The sequence below is a fragment of the Martes martes genome (genome assembly GCF_963455335.1).
Source record: "Martes martes genome assembly, chromosome: 14".
Classification (NCBI taxonomy): Eukaryota; Metazoa; Chordata; class Mammalia; order Carnivora; family Mustelidae; genus Martes; species Martes martes.
Genome location: NC_137902.1, coordinates 70,053,788 through 70,074,556, shown reverse-complemented (window position 1 = coordinate 70,074,556; position 20,769 = coordinate 70,053,788). Strand labels below are relative to the sequence as shown.

General features: G+C 37.7%; 1 protein-coding gene across 5 annotated transcripts in view; it reads right to left on the bottom strand.

The window, feature by feature from the left end:
- The window catches only part of PCDH15 (protocadherin related 15), a gene marked incomplete at both ends in the record, with an annotated part of 820,110 nt that overhangs the window by 352,790 nt on the left and 446,551 nt on the right, over positions 1-20,769 (bottom strand). For all 5 annotated transcript variants that reach the window (XM_080823084.1, XM_080823082.1, XM_080823083.1 and 2 more), the window contains 2 exons: positions 11,886-12,035; positions 13,524-13,658. In XM_080823084.1, coding sequence (XP_080679210.1) covers positions 11,886-12,035; positions 13,524-13,658 — 285 coding nt within the window. The remainder of the gene's footprint in view (positions 1-11,885; positions 12,036-13,523; positions 13,659-20,769) is intronic.

Sequence of the window (20,769 nt, the reverse complement as noted above, 5' to 3'; positions counted from 1 at the left end):
TGAATATATCTGTGATGTCCATCTGGCCCAGTGGGTCATTTAAGGCCTTTATTTCCTTGTTGATCTTTTGCTTGGATGATCTGTCCATTTTAGTGAGGGGAGTGTTAAAGTCCTCTACTATTATTGTATTATTATTGATGTGTTTCTTTGATTTTGTTATTAATTGGTTTATATAGTTGGCTGCTTCCACATTAGGGGCATAGATATTTAAAATAGTTAGATCTTCTTGTTGTACAGACCCTTTGAGTATGATATAGTGTCCTTCCTCATCTCTTATTATAGTCTTTAGCTTAAAATATAATTGATCTGATATAAGAATTGCCACCCCAGCTTTCTTCTGATGTCCATTAGCATGGTAAGTTGTTTTCCACCCCCTCACTTTAAATCTGGAGGTGTCTTTGGGTCTAAAATGAGGTTCTCTTAGGCAACATATTGATGGGTTTTGTTTTTTTATCCACTCTGATACCCTGTGTCTTTTGATTGGGACATTTAGTCCATTAACATTCAGGGTAACTACTGAGAGATATGAATTTAGTGCCATTGTATTGCCTGTAAGGTGACTATTACTGTATATTGTCTCTATTCCTTTCTGATCTACTACTTTTAGGCTCTCTCTTTGCTTAGAGGACCCCTTTCAATATTTCCTGTAGAGCTGGTTTGGTGTTTGCAAATTCTTTCAGTTTTCATTTGTCCTGGAAGCTTTTTATCTCCCCTTCTGATGTAGTCTCAGCCTGCTACTTCTCCGCCATCTTGACTCCTCCCCTGGCATATGGTTTTTATGTTAAAGCAGATGGAACCCAGAGTGGCCTGAAAGATAAGTCTCTGATGCCTACTCAGGTTATGAAAAATGTATGATATATGAGAACAACCTGGTTTTGTTGGGAAAGCTGACATAATAACATGGCATTATCAATTGAAGTGTGTTGTGTTAAACATTCAATCTCTTGGCCTCAGCTGTGTAATATAATAAAGGATTTTTGGATCACTTATATAGTTGATAAAAATGAAGCTTGAGTGGATATTGATCTCTTAGATAGAAAGATTATTTGGGAAGGCAACCTAAAACTCACCAGCCAGGTAATAACCATGGGGACAGATTTGTTGGAGGAAGAATTTAATTTACATTTGAAAAACTTACATACACCATTGAATGTCTCTATCAGCACTTATAAAAAGGTGTAAGCAATAGAAGATGAAGGAAAGAAATAATCTTTAAAATATTAAAGAAACATCAGATAACTTACTTAGGAAAAGGTATGGCTGGAAATGTATTTTGCAGAGGAAATGCCAATTCCTTACCAGGTAAAAGATATTCTGGTGTTTACCAGTGTTTTGGTAAGTTTCCTTTTATGTACTAGGTACTATGGAAGTTGCTATAACAAAACTGTCAGGAAAATGTCTCTGATGTATGTATCAAGGGGATTATATATCCCAAGTGCAGGTGACTTAGGAGGCATTAGAAGTTGTATTTAGAGGTCAAAAGACTTCCACTGTGTTATGTTGTTGTCTATCCAGTATCCTCACTTGAAGCTAAATAAACTTGGTCCTACAAGAGGTCTATTGGTTCTCAGGATTGACAGTCAGTCTGAACCTAAGACCACTTCTGTTGATCAAGCAAACTGGGCATTGCGTAAATTAATCATGTCCACATTATGCTCTCTAAAGCCTTAATGGGAGCTGGTGATGCTTTGAAGCTAAAAAAGCTTACAGGACTAATGGTCACCCCTCTTCTGTTCAGCATGTCCTAGACTAATCCAAGATGGCAGCCACCTCAGTAGAGTAGGTGTTTAGCAAAGGGATCTTTCAGGTGTATAATTCATTAATGATACATTAATAATTAATTTTTTATGGACCAAAGTATTGTTACTGGAGATGGAGTTCTCATTTAGGCATTCCTCTGCCTGATGAAAAGCTCAAGAATAAAACAGCAACAATATTGCCCGAGAATTTGGAGAGCTAGTTCCTTTTCTGTGGCAACTTCATAATCCTCTTATAGGGCTTCATTGAGTCTCATTACTCAGACTCTGAGATTGTACCCTGGAACCGTGAATGCTTTCAAGCTGCTATGCTCTCCCATGCTCAGTTTCTACCCTCACTGACTCCAAGAAAGAGTTCCTCAAAGTCAGCATCCAGCAAATTCCATAGCCCAGACCTTAACTCATCATCTGAAAGACCTCTTAAATACTTCTTCAAGAAATCTTACATTGTCTACAATGCCCAATATGAATTACTCAGGTATGTGGGATTTGCCTTTAACTGATAGGTAAACTGATCTATTTATTCAGACCTTAATCTGTGCCAGACACCACGTTCTAAAGTGCAGAAGATACAGATAGAATATTTTCTGTTTGTCAGCTTGTGTTCTAGAAGAGCGGGCAGGAAAGAAAAGTATCTTTAGAAAATGTACTAGTAGGGAAGGATAAGAAGATATGACAAGGTCCAGAAATGCCTGTAATGATAGGGGCGTGGAAGAAGAAACCAAGGCATACTTGACTTAGTAAAAGAAATGCAAATCTCTTACCATTCGGTTCCTCCCATCTCCAACCGCATTCTGAGTGGTATCCTTAATGCCTCATGAGATCCCATGCCTTTGGCTGTACACATCCACCTCCAGTAACCTTGCCTGTCTGAGCACTAATCATCCTGCTAGGTTCATGGAGTTCTCACCATCAATGAAACCTTCCCGGCTATTCAAGCCCTACCAGACCATCCTCCCCTCTCCACTCATGTTTAATGAACTCTCATTGTATTCTTAGTCTGTTCCATGTAATTTAAAAAAAATCAAGAATGGTTTATGATATTTTCTGATTACTTCACTGTGAATAAGGGTCATCTCTTACTATACGTGTGTGTGTGTGTGTGTGTGTGTGTGTGTGTGTGTTTCTCAAGGGTTAGCACTGTGTTTTCTTCATTGTGTTTTTCAGGCCTCTAGTTTAGCATCGTGTACATTAAAATCTATACACATTAAATTATAATTTGTCTAAGAATATACATATACAATGTATGTTTGTAATATGCATGTATATTAGGGCTTTCTAGTTGGTGTTTTCACTTGTTTTATTTGCCAAACTGAATGAGTAAGTTTACTAGGCTTCCAAGAAATCCCTACTGCTCTATTTGGAATAGTGGCTTTTTTCTAATATTCCCTGTCTATGAAACATCTCAATATGCAAGCATTTTTCTTTTACTCAAATGACTATGCTTTGACATTTTAACAGAATTTACTACAAGAAGGAGTTGAAAGGGAAACAGTTTTTTTTTGTTGTTTTGTTTTGTTCTGTTTTGTTTTGTTTTGTTTTTTTTCCCTGAAACAGTACCTGAAAAAAGGCAAACAAACTTTGGTGATACACAGAAAAGAAAAAAAAAACACTTTACACATTTTTGTTTCTTCTAGTTTCCAAATTTCAAGCCAATTATCTAGTAAACTGGCAATATCTAGAACTGTAATGATGAAAGAGAATATTGTCAAAATTAAAAACATACCACATAAATGATATTGAAAGCAATCATACACAATTAAAGCTTTACAAAAATACAAACATTTAAGCATCCATTATTAAAACTGACCATGGACAGCTTTCACTGTGGCCACCCAAAACATGCTAGATAAACATGAAAGAAAACAATGTAACACCTTTTACAAATATATTTTCTTTGAAAAGCTGGGTTTCTAAGTATATCAGGAAAGGGGGATGGCAATCGAAAAATAATATAAAAGCCAAATGCGAGGACTATTTTTTAGCTATGCAAGTCCAAAATGCAGATGTCTGTGATCACTGTATTGATATCATTAATATTTTCCCCAAGTTTATCAAATGGGAAAACTTACTCTACCCAACATAACTCTTAAGGACTTCAGAGCAATTGAGATGTTAAAAATTTTGTAGTGTTTAACCAGATGATACGAGCCATATTTATCATCATGAAAAAACAAAAGTATTGTATGCCACTCTTCCCACAACATTAGTGATTACCGAAGGTCAGAAATTAAATGTTAGTAGTTCCTTTATTCCTTATGATTGGCACAGTCCTAGGCACTTCTCCCAACACAGTGAATGACTTTCAAATACGTGTGTTAATTATTCACTTCGGCTTCTCCAAAAAATGCAAGTGCTTTCTCATGACATGTTTTTAGTCAGACTGTTCAGCGTCTCAAGAGCCTTTGCTGGAGAGATTCTTCTGGATAATCAAGCTAGGAATTATGATGTCCTAGAGACACTAATCCCCCTGCAGTTTAGCTGATTAATGCTTAAATCACTTTAACCTGAAATATAGGTAATTTCCCAACACTCATACCTAAGTTAAAGAACACTTCTTTCACATGCACTCATTAGTTCTTTAACCACTTGTTCATTAAACGAAAAATTATAGAAGGTTTACTATGGACCAGGTGCCCTGCCTGATGTTGTATACAAACAGCAGTGAAACAAGAGACAAAAAGGAGACACTGACAAAGTCTACACATCATGGGAGCTTGCTTGAGCTTATTACCTAATAAGAGAAACGGATCATAAAATTATAATAAATTTGGAAATACGCTATGAAGGAAGAATCAGGCTGCTCTGGGATAACAGAGGGAATATAATGTAGGAAAGGAGTCCAGGAAGGCTTTTTTTGAGGAGGTGACATGTAAATTGAGATCCTAATGACGAAAAGCATGTGAATAGAAGTGCTCGCATTAAAAGAGCCAGAGAAAGATGGTTGGCAAGATGGAAACTGGAGAGTCATCAGCAGACTGGTTAGGCAGGATAGTGACTGGGCTTTATTCTGACAGCTGTGGAAAACCCCTGAAGGTGTCAGCACCACAATTACTGCTTTGCTCTCCTATTCACAGGAGTCCTGTAGGGGCTGCGTGGAGACGTGGAGACGCCAGGGAGAGGAGATACACCCGGAGACCAGAGGAGGGTGCTGGAAGGTCCCGGGAAAGAGCTGATGGTAGCTTGTGGAGGAGGATAGCGGAGGGAAGAGGCTGGAGTAGATACATTTGATTGGTGGCTAAGGGGAAATCAGTAGGACTTGGTAACTGATGGAGAGGAGAGGGGAAGTGAGACTGTGCCAGGACTACCTCTGGTTTCCAACCTGCAAGTATGGGGAAGGTGGTGCTTTCTCACAAGTGGGGAGTGCCCTCCACGTATACAGAATTCAGATGGTATAACAGAGTCTCAGCTTCAACATGAGGAACCCATGCAATTTTAGGTATTTGTTTTCATTCTCATGCAGGTGGGTTTGGGCAAGAAATTGTGTGGTCTTCGGTAAAACTGAATTCTTTCAAACATCAAAAATAAATGAAAATTGTATATAAATGTGAAAATACGCTTAACAGTTCTGCATGGTCTGCCCATCAAATCGTTATCTGGGATTTGCTGAAATACTGAACTCCACCAAGACTTTAACATAAACGGAACCCTCCCTCAAACTTGAGTCATGATATCACAAGCCCAAACACTCTCACGCACACATATACCACAGAGAACACTCTCATTATTTTACATAAAATAAACTGTTTAAAACACCACATGGGTTTATCCTGATTTTGTTTATAATGCTGGAAATCATAAAAAAAGAATTTCAGTATATCCTTTCATATGTTGTGTTTATGTGTCCTCCTCAGAGTATAATACACATGACACATAAGGATATTCACAAATAAGGTGGTAAAGGCTATTAATAATCATAAGTGTTTTATATAATCCATGAGAATTGTTGATAATACTAATAACTAGATAACATTTATATACAATGGATTTGCAAAGTGCACATATGTTGGTAGCTTATAGAACTAACACTCAGAACACCTTTGTGAAGCTGGTACTATATTTATCACCTTTCTAAAGAGTAAAAAACCTGAGTACAGAGGACTGAGCTATTTGTCCAGAGTCACATAAGGTCACAAAGGGGCAGAAGGGGACGCAGCTCGTCCAGGTCCAGAGTCTATCGTTTATAACTTGGATTCAGTATCACCTCTGTCACTTATAAACTTTGTGATTTGGGACCGATCATTTTATCAGCGTGTTCACTCAAATTCTTTATCAAATGAGCCTGGGAACAAGAAACATTTTCAAAGTCATTTCCAGCTGTACTGTTCAGGGACCTGTGACTCAGCCTGACTAAGAGAAATGTGCCAGTGTCAAGTGTCTTCTGTCTGAAGAGCAGGAAAGGCATGGCCTCGCTGAGGCTGTGGAGTTAGGAGAGGACTGGGGGTGGTGGTGGGCAACACTTCATCTATGGGAATTCCAAACAGAATTCATTTCTAGAATGAGAGATTTTGTACACTGACTGAGAGAGCATGGTGGGAATCAATTCCATGGCTATTTGGTGAAGCCCTACCACAAGGAAGGGATTGTGCTGAGCACTGGTGGTTAGGTATCATTAAGAGTCCGTGTTCTGGAGGAATTTTCAGGTCAGCAGGGTAAACAGACACATGTGAGCTAAACACCATGCAGGACACGATAAATTGTGTGCCAGGTAGAAGCTCTAGCTGGACGTGTGGAGGATGGTGCACGGAACCATTAATTCAGACTTGCTAGGAGAAATAAAGGCTTTACTTAAAAGTCACATTTGAGCTCTGTGTTAAAAAATGAAAAAAAAAAGACATCATTTGGATCAAACCTTGAAACTTGAGAGAGATGTCGACAGACTCAGAATGGGAAGGGATAGTCCATCCTGGAGTCAAACATAAGGAACAAAATAGAACCATCTCTAGGATCTCAATGTCGATTACTTGGGGGATGTAGCAGGAGCTGAGACAGAAGAACGTGAGGCATTACAGGGATGTTCTTGAAGGCATGTGTGGAGATTGGGCTCTTCCTCAGGTAGGGAAGACCTGTCCTGATTTGTGTTGCAGAATAAGAACATGGGGGGCATCTGTGGAAATGGAGTTACCACTCAGAGTCCACCCTCGTAGCCTAATTTCCAGCAGGCCATAGAAACAGAAAGGCAAATAATGACAGATCCATTTTGGAACAGCGATTTCGGCACCTGGACCATCACCTGTGTGTGGGCAGGGGAAGGAGAGGGATGAGAAATGACTCGGAGGTGGCTGCTAAAGCCTGTGTAATCTTAGATCAACAGCCCCCTTCACAAGGTAGCAGCCTCCAATGGAGACAGGGTGTGCGTGTCTGAGTCTGCATGTGTTTCTGTATTAGATGAAAGACCGTGGATTAGCTAATTTATCTTGGAGTATGTCCAGTCTGAAGTTCCTAACCAAGACCTGTACTCCCCCCTACAACAGATCCTTGGAATGCCAGCTGGATGTTGAGGTAGCCACAGGGCATTGAATCTTGGGAGACATGACAATATGTTGTGGTAATGACTAAAAACGTGGGAATACATGAAACAGAGCACTGCATATTTATTTTTGGAGAATGCGGATATTTAAAGAAAAAGAAGTGAACAAGGAGCTGGCAACAAAGTCCTTTAGTCACCAGAGAGGTGGGATGAAAACGAGTTTTCCATAAAATGGGACAGATGAGAGTTTTACCTAGATGAAAGAGTGAGAAATGCTTTTGTGTTTGACAATTAAAGAGAGACTCATCAGATTTATGATTTTGTATGATTCTCACAGTATAATGTGAGTAAAAGAATAGAATAGCAATTAATAACTATGAAGTAATAAATTAATAAATTCTCTAAGGGTATCCATTGACTCTATTGACTGAACATACGAGAGTGGGACAGCAGCATGAGGTCTTCCCCGGGAGGAGCATTTAGACCAGGTCAGGGGGAGATGTGAGGGTGTTTATAGATGGACAGGAAGGAATCTGGAAAGAGGAGGACATTGCTGTAGTGAAAGAAAGGGAACGGAGCAGAATGAGAGTAGAGCATGGGTGAAGGTGGGGGAGGAGATGTTAAAGCAGCAAGGAGGAGTAAGAAGTGGGTCAGAAGATAGGAACTGGAGAATGAGAAAACCGGAAAGAGGTGGGGTAAGAATCAAAGGACTCAGCTCCATATGAGACTCCATCTTCACGGATTAGCAATTTCGATTTTCCAAAGTACGAAATCTTATTAAGGGTAAAGATGAGTTTTCTCAAAACTGGCCATATATCAGAGTTGCTTTGTTTTGTTAGGTGAATCTCCCAATGGGGCTCTACGGTGAGTGGTCAGATGGCTGAAATAAAACCATGGCAGGATGGAGTCGAGGCATCCCCATTTTCAAAGGCTGCTCAGGGCAATCTCTCTATTCAGTTAGGATCAAGAACACTGATGAAAGCTGTGAGAGTTTAGGAAGAGCATCTATGGAGTGTGGACTGGAGAGGTAGCTACTGATAGGAAAACCTACATCTTCAAAATATTAAAATTATATATCAAAATATCTATCTTCAATATCGAGCAATTGGCTTTTCGAGAAAACCAGTAATGTGCGGAGTGAGACCTAGGACAACAGAGCGTGATATCCATGAGTGTCACCCTGTAGGAGTTCTTTGATGGCCTATAAGATGTTCTTTCTTTCTTTAAGAATTTATTTATTTATTTGACAGAGGGAGAGAGAGAGATCACAAGTAGGCAGAGAGGCAGGCAGAGCAAGAGGGGGAAGCAGGCTCCCTGCTGAACAGAGACCCCCCCCCCGATGCGGCTCTTGATCCCAGGACCCTGAGATCATGACCTGAGCCGAAGGCAGAGGCTTAACCCACTGAGCCACCCAGGTGCCCCCAAGACTTTCTTTCATGCAAAAAAATCATTCTCACTCACGCCAGTAATCTCCCCCTAAACATAAGATATGCTAGTAATCTGAATCACTTCATTTCCAGGTATGAAGGACGCAGATGCTGGTTTGGGGCAGTGCTCTACCAGATGTAGCTCATGAGCCACTCTTCTATTTACAACACTCAGGCCTCGGAGATAATAAAGTTAGAGGACCAATTTATAACAGAATTTGTAATAAGGACCTGGTTCCTCACATCTTTCTGACCAACCCATCCACTTCTTACATGCCCCTCCTAACAAGAAGGGGGTAGACTCAAATAGTTGAGTAGGTACCGACATTGCACCAAGAAAGTCTTACAGTTGCATTGAAAATGATAGATTTAAAATTATCCGATTAAAATATACTTAAAATCTGGGGACACATGGGTGGTTCAGGTCATGATCTCAGGGTCCTGGGATCGATTCCACATTGGGATCCCCATTCAGTGGGGAGTCTGCTTCTCCCTCTGCCTTCCTCTCCCCTTGCTTGTGCTCTTTTTCTCTCTCTCTCTGACAAATAAAATAAAATATACTTAAAAGCTGTTATCCAAGGTGCTCTATGATTAGTACTCACTGTTCCCTTTGCTTCTAATATTCTCACTTTTTTTTTTAAAGATTTCATTTATTTATTTGACAGAGAGAGACACAGCAAGAGAAATAACACAAGCAGGGGGAGAGGGAGAGGAGAAGCAGGCTTCCCGCAGAGCAGGGAGCCCAATGCGGGACTCGATCCTAGGATCCTGGGATCATGACCTGAGCCGAGGCAGGCGCTTTATTGACTGAGCCACCCAGGTGCCCCTCTCACTGTTTTTGACATAAGAATACTAACCAAACATAAACAAGTTGATCTTGGGGTCAGCAGGGAAAGGCAGGCTGGTGAGAGGCTGGGGTGGGAGCAGCCAGAACCTCTTCAGAGACTGTTATGAGGCAGGGGCAGGCCACGGTTCTGAGTCATTTTGCTTTATTTACAAATCTTTCTCTTCATAGGAAATGTATTTCCTTTCATTTCTAGGCCCCTGGAGGATGTTTTAGAGACATGCCATCCTGTTACCACATAGTGGGAATAACATTTAAAATACTAATTATAATGTTTCATTTCTTGGTGCTTAAATAATTTTTAAAAAAACAAAGCCATAGAGATGCAAACAATATCTTCATAATCTGTGTGGTTCAGGGAGATATACAAAATATGAATCTTTAAAGGCAAGAAAAGATCTATTTTATAAAGAGGTACATAGGGAAATTAACTTCTGCAGCCTGCAAATGCCAGAAATAAGCTTTTGATCCCCCAAGGCAAACATTTTTTGAGCTGTTTCCACCAAATAATTGCTATGATTTTCTTAGTTACACTTTCCAGTTCCCTGCTGGTTGGTTGTTTTTTGTGTGTGTGTGTGTGTATATATATACGTATATATATATACACACATACATAAATATATATATACTTACTTTTACTTTCAATTATGTTATTATAGAGATGAGAATCAGGTCTTATTAAATAAGAACATGACGATGATAGTCATTCCTTTATCTGTATAAACTGTAATTTTGCTGCTTTTGTAGTAAGTGCCAAGGTAAAGATAAATGTAGCTCTCTAGGTCCACCAGTTGACTAGAAATAAAGGCCAGCATTTTTGCACCTTCTCATTCATTCATACCACTTGCCTGCAAGTCTCCCTCTGTCACCCTTGGATAAACATTTATTGAGCATCTACTACACTGAGTATGTACTAGGTGCTAGGCATTATGGGTACAGAGGCTATGGATGCAGAAATAACCTAAACAGAGTTCTACCCTCAAGGCAAAAGGCTGAAAGGGTGAATTTCGTCAAAATGAGACAAGATAGGAATGGAATGTGCCGTTGCTTTTCCCCTAATACCAGATGCAGTTGAAGGTTTTCATACATGCAAGCAGGTACAGGCGAATTTCCAGCCTTTCGCTAACCCTTTATATGACCCTAATGATATAATGTAATTGTTATGTAATATATAATTTGTGTAATATACGTAATTGTTATGTAATATGTAATATGTAATTTACTACTAATTTGGAGCTATGCAAATACACTGAAAATATATAGAATCATGGCCTTCCTGGCCTGAAAGTTACTTCGAATTATTGAGTTTGACTCTCAAATTTAGAGGATAATCTACATAAGTGATCTTTACATGGTTGGGCAGCTGAAGCTTTTAGGGTTCGCTTTCTAATTATCAGTAATGTATGTATTGTTAGTAAAGCTTCAGATCCAGGAAAGTGGACATGAAATCTTGGTTGTCTGTATTTCTAAACAGCTCCCTCATTAACTCGCAGCACAGTCAGTTTGGAAAGTGCTAGACTCCACTCTTTCTAAAAAATCCTCAAGGAAGAGTATTATGACTTCTCTATGACTTATACTCAAAATACAAAAAAAGCACAAAAAAACCACATATTTTAAGATAACTTATAATTAATTTAAATGCAGTAAGTACACAGTTAATAATAGAAATAAGACAAATCAAGGAGAAAGATTTTGCCCAGTTTCTGTGTTTTCAAAGACACCACTTACTACACAATTCTAATTTTTCCCTGTTGCAATGATTCCATTTTATGTCTGGGTAACCACTGTCTAACAGTATTATCCACTAATTTATTAAGGCAGTCTTCTGTCTTTATTACCAAGGGAAATTCAACCCATATTTGCAGAAGTTCAAAATAATTGGAAGTTTTCAACTGTATGTCTAATACTTGAAACTTCAGGGTGTTAAATATATTATTATATTAAGTAAATATATTTGGTACATTAAAATTTTAAAAATTTCTTCAAATAGCTATGTTTGCATTTAGTAACTAATTAATTCCACTTTAAAGTGGAATGGGGCGCCTCACTGGTTTAGTCAGTTAAGCGTCTGCCTTCAGCTCAGGTCATAATCTCAAGGTCCTGGGATTGAGTCCCACATTGGGCTCCCTGCTATGTGGGGAGTCTGCTTCCCTCCCTCTCTGTGCTCTCCTCCCACCTCAATAAATAAAAGCTTAAAAAAATAAAGTGCATATAGTTGCACTTTTATTTGAAAAATAAACATAAATCTAAAGTTCTTAAACTCAATTATGCCATACCATGAGTCTGAGCTCACTTAAACTTCTTCAGCAGTTTCTTAACGTACACATTGCATAATGCCCATGGAATTAACGGCCTCGTGTGAATCCGCACACCACACAGGCAGTTACCTGAATGACGCTGTCACCGGGGCTCATGTCTGTATACACATAGACATCGTACGATATTTCAGGAAAGGTCGGAGTGTTATCGTTTGCATCCATCACCCAAATATTGACAGTGACTGGCTCGCTTTCTTGCACACCATCGAATGCCGTTATCTTTGGGGAGAGAAAAATACATGTAACAGAGAAGTCATGCGAACAGAAGCAGCACAGAATTCACTCTTACGATTTAAGACATTTCTTATATATAATTTCAGTTTTAAATGGGTGCCAAAATGTTTCGTGGATAAAAGGAAAAAGACCTACGATAGTACATACAAGCAGAGGTGATTATAGAGGATAGTTTTATTTTTCATGTATCCAATTCCAAGCACATTTTAAAGAAGCAGATGTGCAAAATGTGTTAGAGCCCTGGGGTGAGCCAGTAACATTGTTGGTGTTAACTACTACTTAATTTTTTAAAATTTAAAAAAAAATAGGAAGTTATTCTTCACATTTCTATATTCTGTATACAATGCCATAGAAGTGTTTATAGTCAACATACTTATATCACACAAGAAAGTAGGTGCCCTAGAGATGTGATGTCTTTTTCTGGTAATTCACTAAGTGGCAATTTTTATAGGACTTAGTGCCATTAGTTAATAGTAATATTGTAATTACACCATTAACATTTTAGGAAGGTCTGAAAACAAAATCAGCGTTATAACACCGCCATCTTTGTTCTGAATGACTCCTGAAACCCACTTTGTATCTAAGTTTTACCTGTCAGGTTTCTGGAAGCTCTGGCTCTCAGAAGGAAATCCTATGTAAGTCCCACAATCTCTACTTTTCTATCAGCTCATTTTTCTCTTATATCTGAATAAAATTCATCTCAGAAAGTCAGATAATACAACTTTCTTTTCATCTATATTCACTTCTCAACCGTGCTTTTCATAGAGACACAAAAATATTTCTATTTTTTGGTAACTATTTACAATTACAGCTTGAATAACCTCCCCTCACTTTTCTTTTCTCTTTTTTCTTGATTAACCTAAACTAGGATCTCTCCATCAGATACTTATTTGTTTTGGTGGAGGGGGCCCTGTCCTGTGTGTTATAAGATGCTTACCAGAATCTTTAGTGTCTCCCTCCCTGATACGAAATGCACCTCTCACAGTAGTGATGGCCAATGTGTCTGCAGACATTGCCATATGTTTCCAGGGGAGGGGTGGGATGGGTTTGGGGGGTGCAGGGATCATCCCAGTGGCTTAACCCCATGACAAAGTTTAAAATGTAATAACAAAAAAATAAGTTAAAATAAAATAAGTGTTAGGAAATAATTATTTGTGGATTCTAAATGATAGTATCTCAAATTTAAGTCAATTATGAGTGTATGGTGAAAAACGAGACTCCTATTTTCCTGTTTCCATCTTGAAAATTATTTTTCCTCTGTTGGAAAGAATGTTAACACAGTTGTACAAACTTATAAAACAGAAAAAAAATACATGTGAAGAATTTTATTATTGAGAATCTTAATTCTCAATTCCTTGAAAATATTGCATTTTCCTTCTAAATTATTGACTTCTTCAGTTTTAAACAGATATCTGTTTACACACACACACACACACACACACACACATAAATGTGTATATGAAATCCTTTTACCGAAAAAGTGTAAGTCTGCTGTTCTTCCCTGTCCACTGGCTGAAGTAAGGTGAGGTAGCGAGTGATGCCAGTTTGTGTAACGGTGAAGACTGAGGTGTAATCATTCAGGAAAAGGTGAAGCTCTGGGTCTTTCGTCTTTGAAAAAAGGAATGTCATTATTTAAAATGTTGAATACACAATGTAGCTATTAGCTCATTAACTGGAGATTAATTTTGCAAATCTATTACAAAACTATGCATGACTATAATAGTCCAAAGACAAGATAGGTTTCACTAGACATTCACTCATCACTGAGCTGAATTATGCAAAGACAATGACCACTTTTGTGGAAAACACCATAGCAGAGTGAGTATGAGTACACTTAATGTGAATAAAAGGAAAAGAATAGGATAGGTAACAATCCAAATGAATATATTCTTTTTGGTTATTTAATATCAATATTCTCCAGAACTTCATCGGACTTGAGGCATAAGAAATAAATGCAAGAAAAGAAAACTGCAGCCCAAAATTTTAGCTGGAGGATTGTATAACTACTTCATTTGTAGTAATAAACTGCACATACGCCTATTACTCTTGTTTTCACATTTAATGTAAAATAAATAAAATTGGTTATGTATAATTCATTACCTATAAATATCATGCTTGCTTTTTCTTATTTTAATGCTGGAAAGGCTATCCAAAGGAAACATAATGTTTATTTTAATTTAAAAATTTCAGATGATTAGACTGAAGATATATGAATTGGCTGCATTGTGTCCGATAAGAGTTCAGAAAAATGGCATATACATAAAGAAGAAGGGGTTACAAGAGCTCAAAACAGAGATAATTAACTATGCACTGGAAACCCTTCACAGTCTTACTGCCGTCCTGAAAGATAAGATATTAATCTCTGCCTGTTAGAGAAAGAACAAGGATATAAGTGGGGAGACAAGGACTGGTGTCTGGTGGTAGAGTAAGAAGGCAGGTGGGGAAGAGAAATGAATAGTGGGAAACAGGACTATGGACAAAGCTTTACAAAAACAATATCAACAGACTCGACACAGGGAGGTGAGGTGTTTCTAAAGGTTTTGGCAACTATAAAAATACTGTGCGCTAAGGGGAGCCTATAATATATAACAGGCTTTCAGTTATGGAATGAGTAAGTCCTGGGATGAAAGGCACAGGACAGGGGATAGTCACTGGTCCTGTAAGACCACTGTGCGTGACAGATGGGACCTACTCATGTGCTGAGCTCAGCATAACACATAGAGAAGTTGACCGGAAACTCATGTCATAGCATGTGTCAACTAGACTCAAATGAAAAAATACATATGATGCATAGCACAGTGTGAAATATAATCTAATATCATAGAGTACTTTTCCAAATCTGAAATCAGGGGCTGAGGGCAGACTATAGACTTTGGAATTGTTAAAGACATGTTCATTTGATTAAAAAATTAGAACTGACCTTTTAAAAATTTCTATGTGTAAATGAGAAAGTTGAAATGTGTCCTACTATATTAAAAGGTAGGCATGGCTTGATCCACAGATACTGTAACCTATATACCTTTTTAAAAATGCAATAGGTATGTTTCAAACAACTTTGAAATGAATGGTTTCATTTGAACCGAACACAAGTTCAATATTTGTAACATCTCATTAGGAGATAGAATTTAGATGTACTATTGTAGCTTCTATGTCCATGATTGTGATGTCAGTTCAGTGTTACATTTATTGATCCTGGAACAAGAAAAAATAATGCTATATATAATAATTTCCACTGGTTTCTTGACTATAAAATAATCAAGGTTGTTAAGAGTTGTGAAAAGTCAGAGGCTTTCCTTGGATACTTTCAAGCAGGAACGTCAGGCTCCATGTCAGGGTGATGACCTCCGTTGGTCAGCATGGCTAGCAGGTGGGGTGTTTGGATAATCAAGCATGTTAGTTAATAAGTTAAAATATTTGTTTTAAAAATAGATTATAAAATGCATGTAAACTCAATGTATCTTGAACCACATTTTGAGGTTGCTTCTTACTGTCTACTTTAAAGTCAATTGTCATAAAATCCAATGATTATTTTTAAATGAGCAGAAAAGTCAGAATGCAGATTCAATGAACAACAACCACAAAAAAACCTAAATAAATAGGAGTGTCTGTCATTTTTTAATGTTTGTCCTTGATTTTAACAATCAGGGTAAAATCACTAGCCTGTTAAATTCATATATTTTTTTGTGCTCTCTGAATTTACTCATAATGGTGCTAAAGAATAGCTTCCTTTGCTCAGACTTGAAACACCCAGTAATTCAAAGTGAGTAAGCTCTGCTATGGGACCTGATAAAGCAAATATTTACTTCTTTCCCTTTATTCAAGTACTTTGGTCATTCTTTACTGGAATATAATGAACATTTTCCCAATTTCTTTTCTTCCTTTCAACTGGAGCCTCTGTTAGTAGAATTGTTAGATATATTCATGCACATCCTCAACACATGTTGTAGGCACTTTTTTTTTAATGCTAGATATTGTGAGGGTGCAAAACTGCAGTGAATGTTGGCTTGTGGACCAGCATGTGCGTATGTAAAACTGCATAATATGCTTGTGTCCCAAATAACATAGACCCTTTCCCAGTTGACGGAAGATGCAAGTTTTTCACTGTCAAAGGCTTTGCATTTGAAGACAATATACACACCAGGACCTCATAAACAGACACTTGTATTTGATAACTAGAAACATTAAAGACCTTTGGATAATTTGTCTTCACTTCAAGTCCTGTTGTAATAACTGGGGAGTAAAGTAACACTTCCCAGACATGCAGATTATTTTTTTGTAAAGAGATAACAGAACGCAGAAAGCTACAATTGTCCACGACATCTCTTAGCTCATTTTAATCTGTCCTGCTCAGTTAACCTTTGATTAAATTTTAACTTGCAAATTTTATAAACATGTCACGTACCAACTTTTTCAAATCTATATATATCTATATATTGTATCTGTAGATCCCATTGGTGAATATCTGGATGTTTCTTTGAGGACAAGAATTTAAGAATTTAAGAATACATATTTGGAAATATTTAGCTAGTTGTTACTCAAAGCTTAACACTTGGATTTATTTTTAACACTAGTTTCAGGCATGGTATATTATGGGTGTAAATCGATAACATTCTGGCTTACTATTTTGATAGGGACAATAGATTTTATGTATTCCTTGTGTCTATAAATTTGTTTAAAATACATATTAGTTTTTTTAACTAATTAATATGTACAAAGAAGGTTGATTAATAAATGTTCTTTTTTCCTTCAGACAAATGGTAGATTATTTTGTCTACAATATACATTCAGTATATATCATAAATACATCATTTCACTGATTTGTGTATTATTTTCTGGGAGGGTAAAATAAACTCTGATGCTCACTTCAGCACAAAATAAAAAAAGGAAGGCAAAGGTAAACACATATGCAAATGTAAACAAACAGGTGAATGTAGAATTAGAAATCCCATCATATAGAAGAAAGACATTCAAATATAATAAGTAATTGGATTTAAAGCCAACTTTGGGCTTCCAACAAGAATTAAAATATCATATCACACACACACACAAGTTTATATGCATTGTCATATATATATACACACATATAACACAGAAATGTGAGTATATGTGCATATACATACATATGCATACTTATGGGCATACATGAATTATAAAGTATAATAAGAAATGACAAAAAAATTAATCTCATCTATCAATTTGAATTGGTCAGCAGTGGTTGTCTTCAGAGAAACTTGTTCAAAAAGTTTCAGCTCCACACTTAGAATCTTTTAGAAAGAATACTGTGATGAATTATGCACGGTTGTCATGGACTGAAAAAACATTTAACAACTGAATAATCTTTGCTAAAGTTCAGCTGCACTTTGGGTTCCGCACAATTCATTCTACTCTAACCAATAACATGAGGAACATACATTTCAATTACATCTACAAGCATATACATATTTATGGTAGTTGTAGATTTCTGTATAAGTGATCATGAATTAACAGTCTACTTGTAGTAGAAAATTAAAAAAGAGCTAAGAAATAACCACAGCAATTCACAACAGAACAAACTCAAAATAAACACCCAATACCTACAGGAACTCCACCAGGTGGGACCTATTTGCAAATTTAACATCAAGAAAAAACAATGTAAACATACATGACCACAAATACACATATGGCATACAAGTATACACTAGTGAGAAACAGACAACAATGACATTTTCTAGTACATTTAAACTAATAACTTTTTTCAAGGTGTATTTTTGTCTTCATACTCTGACATAACTTGCATACAATAGCATATCAATATGTATAAAGCATATAAACACATATCAGCACCTTGAAGTGTTTTGTACTAGATTCAAGGATGCTTTTATCTCGAAACAGTAACACTTTATGCAGGAACATGAACCCAGCTGGAATTGTTAAGTACCTCACTGCCTTTCTACCAGCCGAATGAGTAACCTCTGCTGATTCCTGTTCCTCGTTACTTATTTTTTTGCAACCAGACTTCAAGAACCAACTTCTGGTAGTTCTGCTTCTGAAAACCCAGTGGTTTCTGACATCCTCCTGAAAACCTTGGCCATGTCTTGTTTACCTATCTTCTGAGCTATTTTGAGAGTATAAGCTAAGAGTATTTGAAAAAAAAAAAAACACATAAAGGTGATTCATATCTCTCTCTGTATATAATATATGTATCTATATGTTGCTATTTATAAAACTATAGAAAAGAAACACTAACACAATTTCTTACTCTTTTTTTCAGGTTCATTTTGACTCTTAAGATTCTCTCTGACTTGGAATGTACACCATTAATAACACCACAACTCATCAATCCTTGCTACTGCGTTTTAAAACTTTGTCTTATTTCCCCCTGAGTTGAAGGAAAGAAACAGAGCTTAATTTTTAGACAAATAATCCAAGTCTGTTCTCCTCTTGGCATATGCCCTGTGGCACAGCTATTCTTGAAACAACTCAGGAAACTGACTCCTACCGTGAGGACTTCTTTTCATGCCTGATACGGAACCTCCATTTCTGTTAGTAACGTCTGCATGTGGTGACATGTCTCTGTCATTATTCTTAAATCCTATTATCCCTGTGCTGATTGATTTCACTAATTCTGACATTCAGAAACAGCAAGAATTTACCATGTAGTAAAATTCCTGCCTGTGAACTACCAGGGCCTTAAAGTTTCTTTTGTTAACACAGATCTTAAAGTAACCTAGCAATGAACAAATTTTACTTTTTAAAAACAGTCGTTGGCCTGGAAAAAGAGATGATTCAGAAGGACATCAATATATCTTGAAACATATTAATGACTATTCTACGAATTTATTCTGTGTGCTACAAATGAAAGCTGTAAGGAATCTGGATGAGTTGCAAGAAGGTTAGTTCCAATTCAGTATGATGAAGAGCTTTCTAGGAATTAGTCATCCAACCATGGAATGGGGCCATGTTGTGACACAGTTAAATCAATATCACTAGAATTTTTGATGCATATATTAGATGTCCTCATCCCTTTACTTATGCTCGAATGCATGAGCTCATTAAACAATCACTAGAACCTATTAAGTTCTGGGAACTGCATTAGATCTTCAAGATACAGAAGTGACTGAGATGTAGGCTCTATCCTCCATTTACATTCAAAGAGGGAGCAAGGCATCTACAGTGATGTGAGTAGAGCACTAGAGAAATGCACAGAGGTGAGAAAGGCAGCTTATCTGGGAGGAAGCAGAGTCCGGGCAAGATGCTTGGATGAGGGAAAGTCTGAGTGGAATTCTAAACACTGAGCATAAGTTGTCCAAGTCAGCTTGGGAAATGAAGGATGAAAGATTTCAAAACATGAAAACATCATAAACAATGGAAACGAGATGAGAAGCAGGTTGGCATGTGCAGGAGACTACAAGTAATTGTTAAAGGTAACAGGTGATCCAGGGAGTTTGAGCACATGACGGGGTAGGAATGCTCAGGCATCGAGCGACACTAGCCATTCTCTTGTGCGGGGGACGCGATGTCCCACCAGTATGCTAGGCAGGCAGGTGGCACAGTCCCATGTGAGCTCTCGAAGAGATCACCATTAGTGGCCGGGTGAGAGAGAGGCCTGAGTCAGAATAAAATACAATGGCAAGCACATCAGGAGGCAATTCTAATGAGAGGCGAGTAGGGTGATGGTTGTAAAGATGGGAAAAGAAAAGAGAGTCGTGAAACATTCAGAGGACAGAATAGGAAGGATGAGAAGACTGTCAGTTGTATGTGATATTTTAGAAACATTTATAACTAGATTAGAGATACTGCTTCCCTTTCAAGGCACCTAATGGCACTCATTGTTGTTAATTTCAGAAAGAGGATGGGCCTAAATAAGAAACGAGTGGCCAGATACACAGTGTTCAAGTATGTGATATTTTAATGAGATGTGGTAATGGTGTCACTCTCCATCTGTATGGCCTCATTTATGGGAACGGTCCTCTCCCCACCCATCCACGCCAGCCCCAGTAAAGGAGCAGGCCAAGGCAGCAATAATTGACCTTTTGGATCACAGGTGATTAAGCAAAAGGAGCAACTGGTGAATGGGAGACCCTGCATATGCTACAGCCATTACACAGTAGGACCAAGAGTCAAACAGGGCTGTTTAACTCCAAACCACAAACTCCCCAGAACCACAGCCTGCTGCCCCACCCCTGGAAACACTCAGAGCATTTAATAGGCTCACTGGAATTGCCAGCGCTCAGAGCAAAACGCTAATCATGCTTCCCAGGTGTTCTAGACCCAGGAGCTCTCCCACATGCCTCAGCGACACCCTGCAAGTCCCACCGTTCTCGATAGGTTCTTAGAAGCAATCTGAAAATCTTTAAAGTGAATGACAATCCAGAAAAGTCGGCATGTACACAAGCTAGTGTAGGGCTTAGTGTGCAACCATTCAGAAATATAAATACATCAAGCAAAATAATAATAATAATAAATACACCAATGAGTACAGACATGTACATTTTGCAATTATGGAGAAAGTAAAACTTTTCAGGATTTAGCCTTTTTTTTTTTTTCCTTCTTCAGGATTTAGTTTTTTTTTTTTTTTATTTTTCTTCTTCAGGATTTAGCTTTTGCTTACCATTGTGTTCATGAAGGTGTGACATAAACCATGATAATCTCCCAAATTAGCTAGTCTCTGCTCAAAGTTTGATTATGCATTCCAATTTAAAAATGAAATAGGAGCCATCCCAAAATTTATGGGACAGCA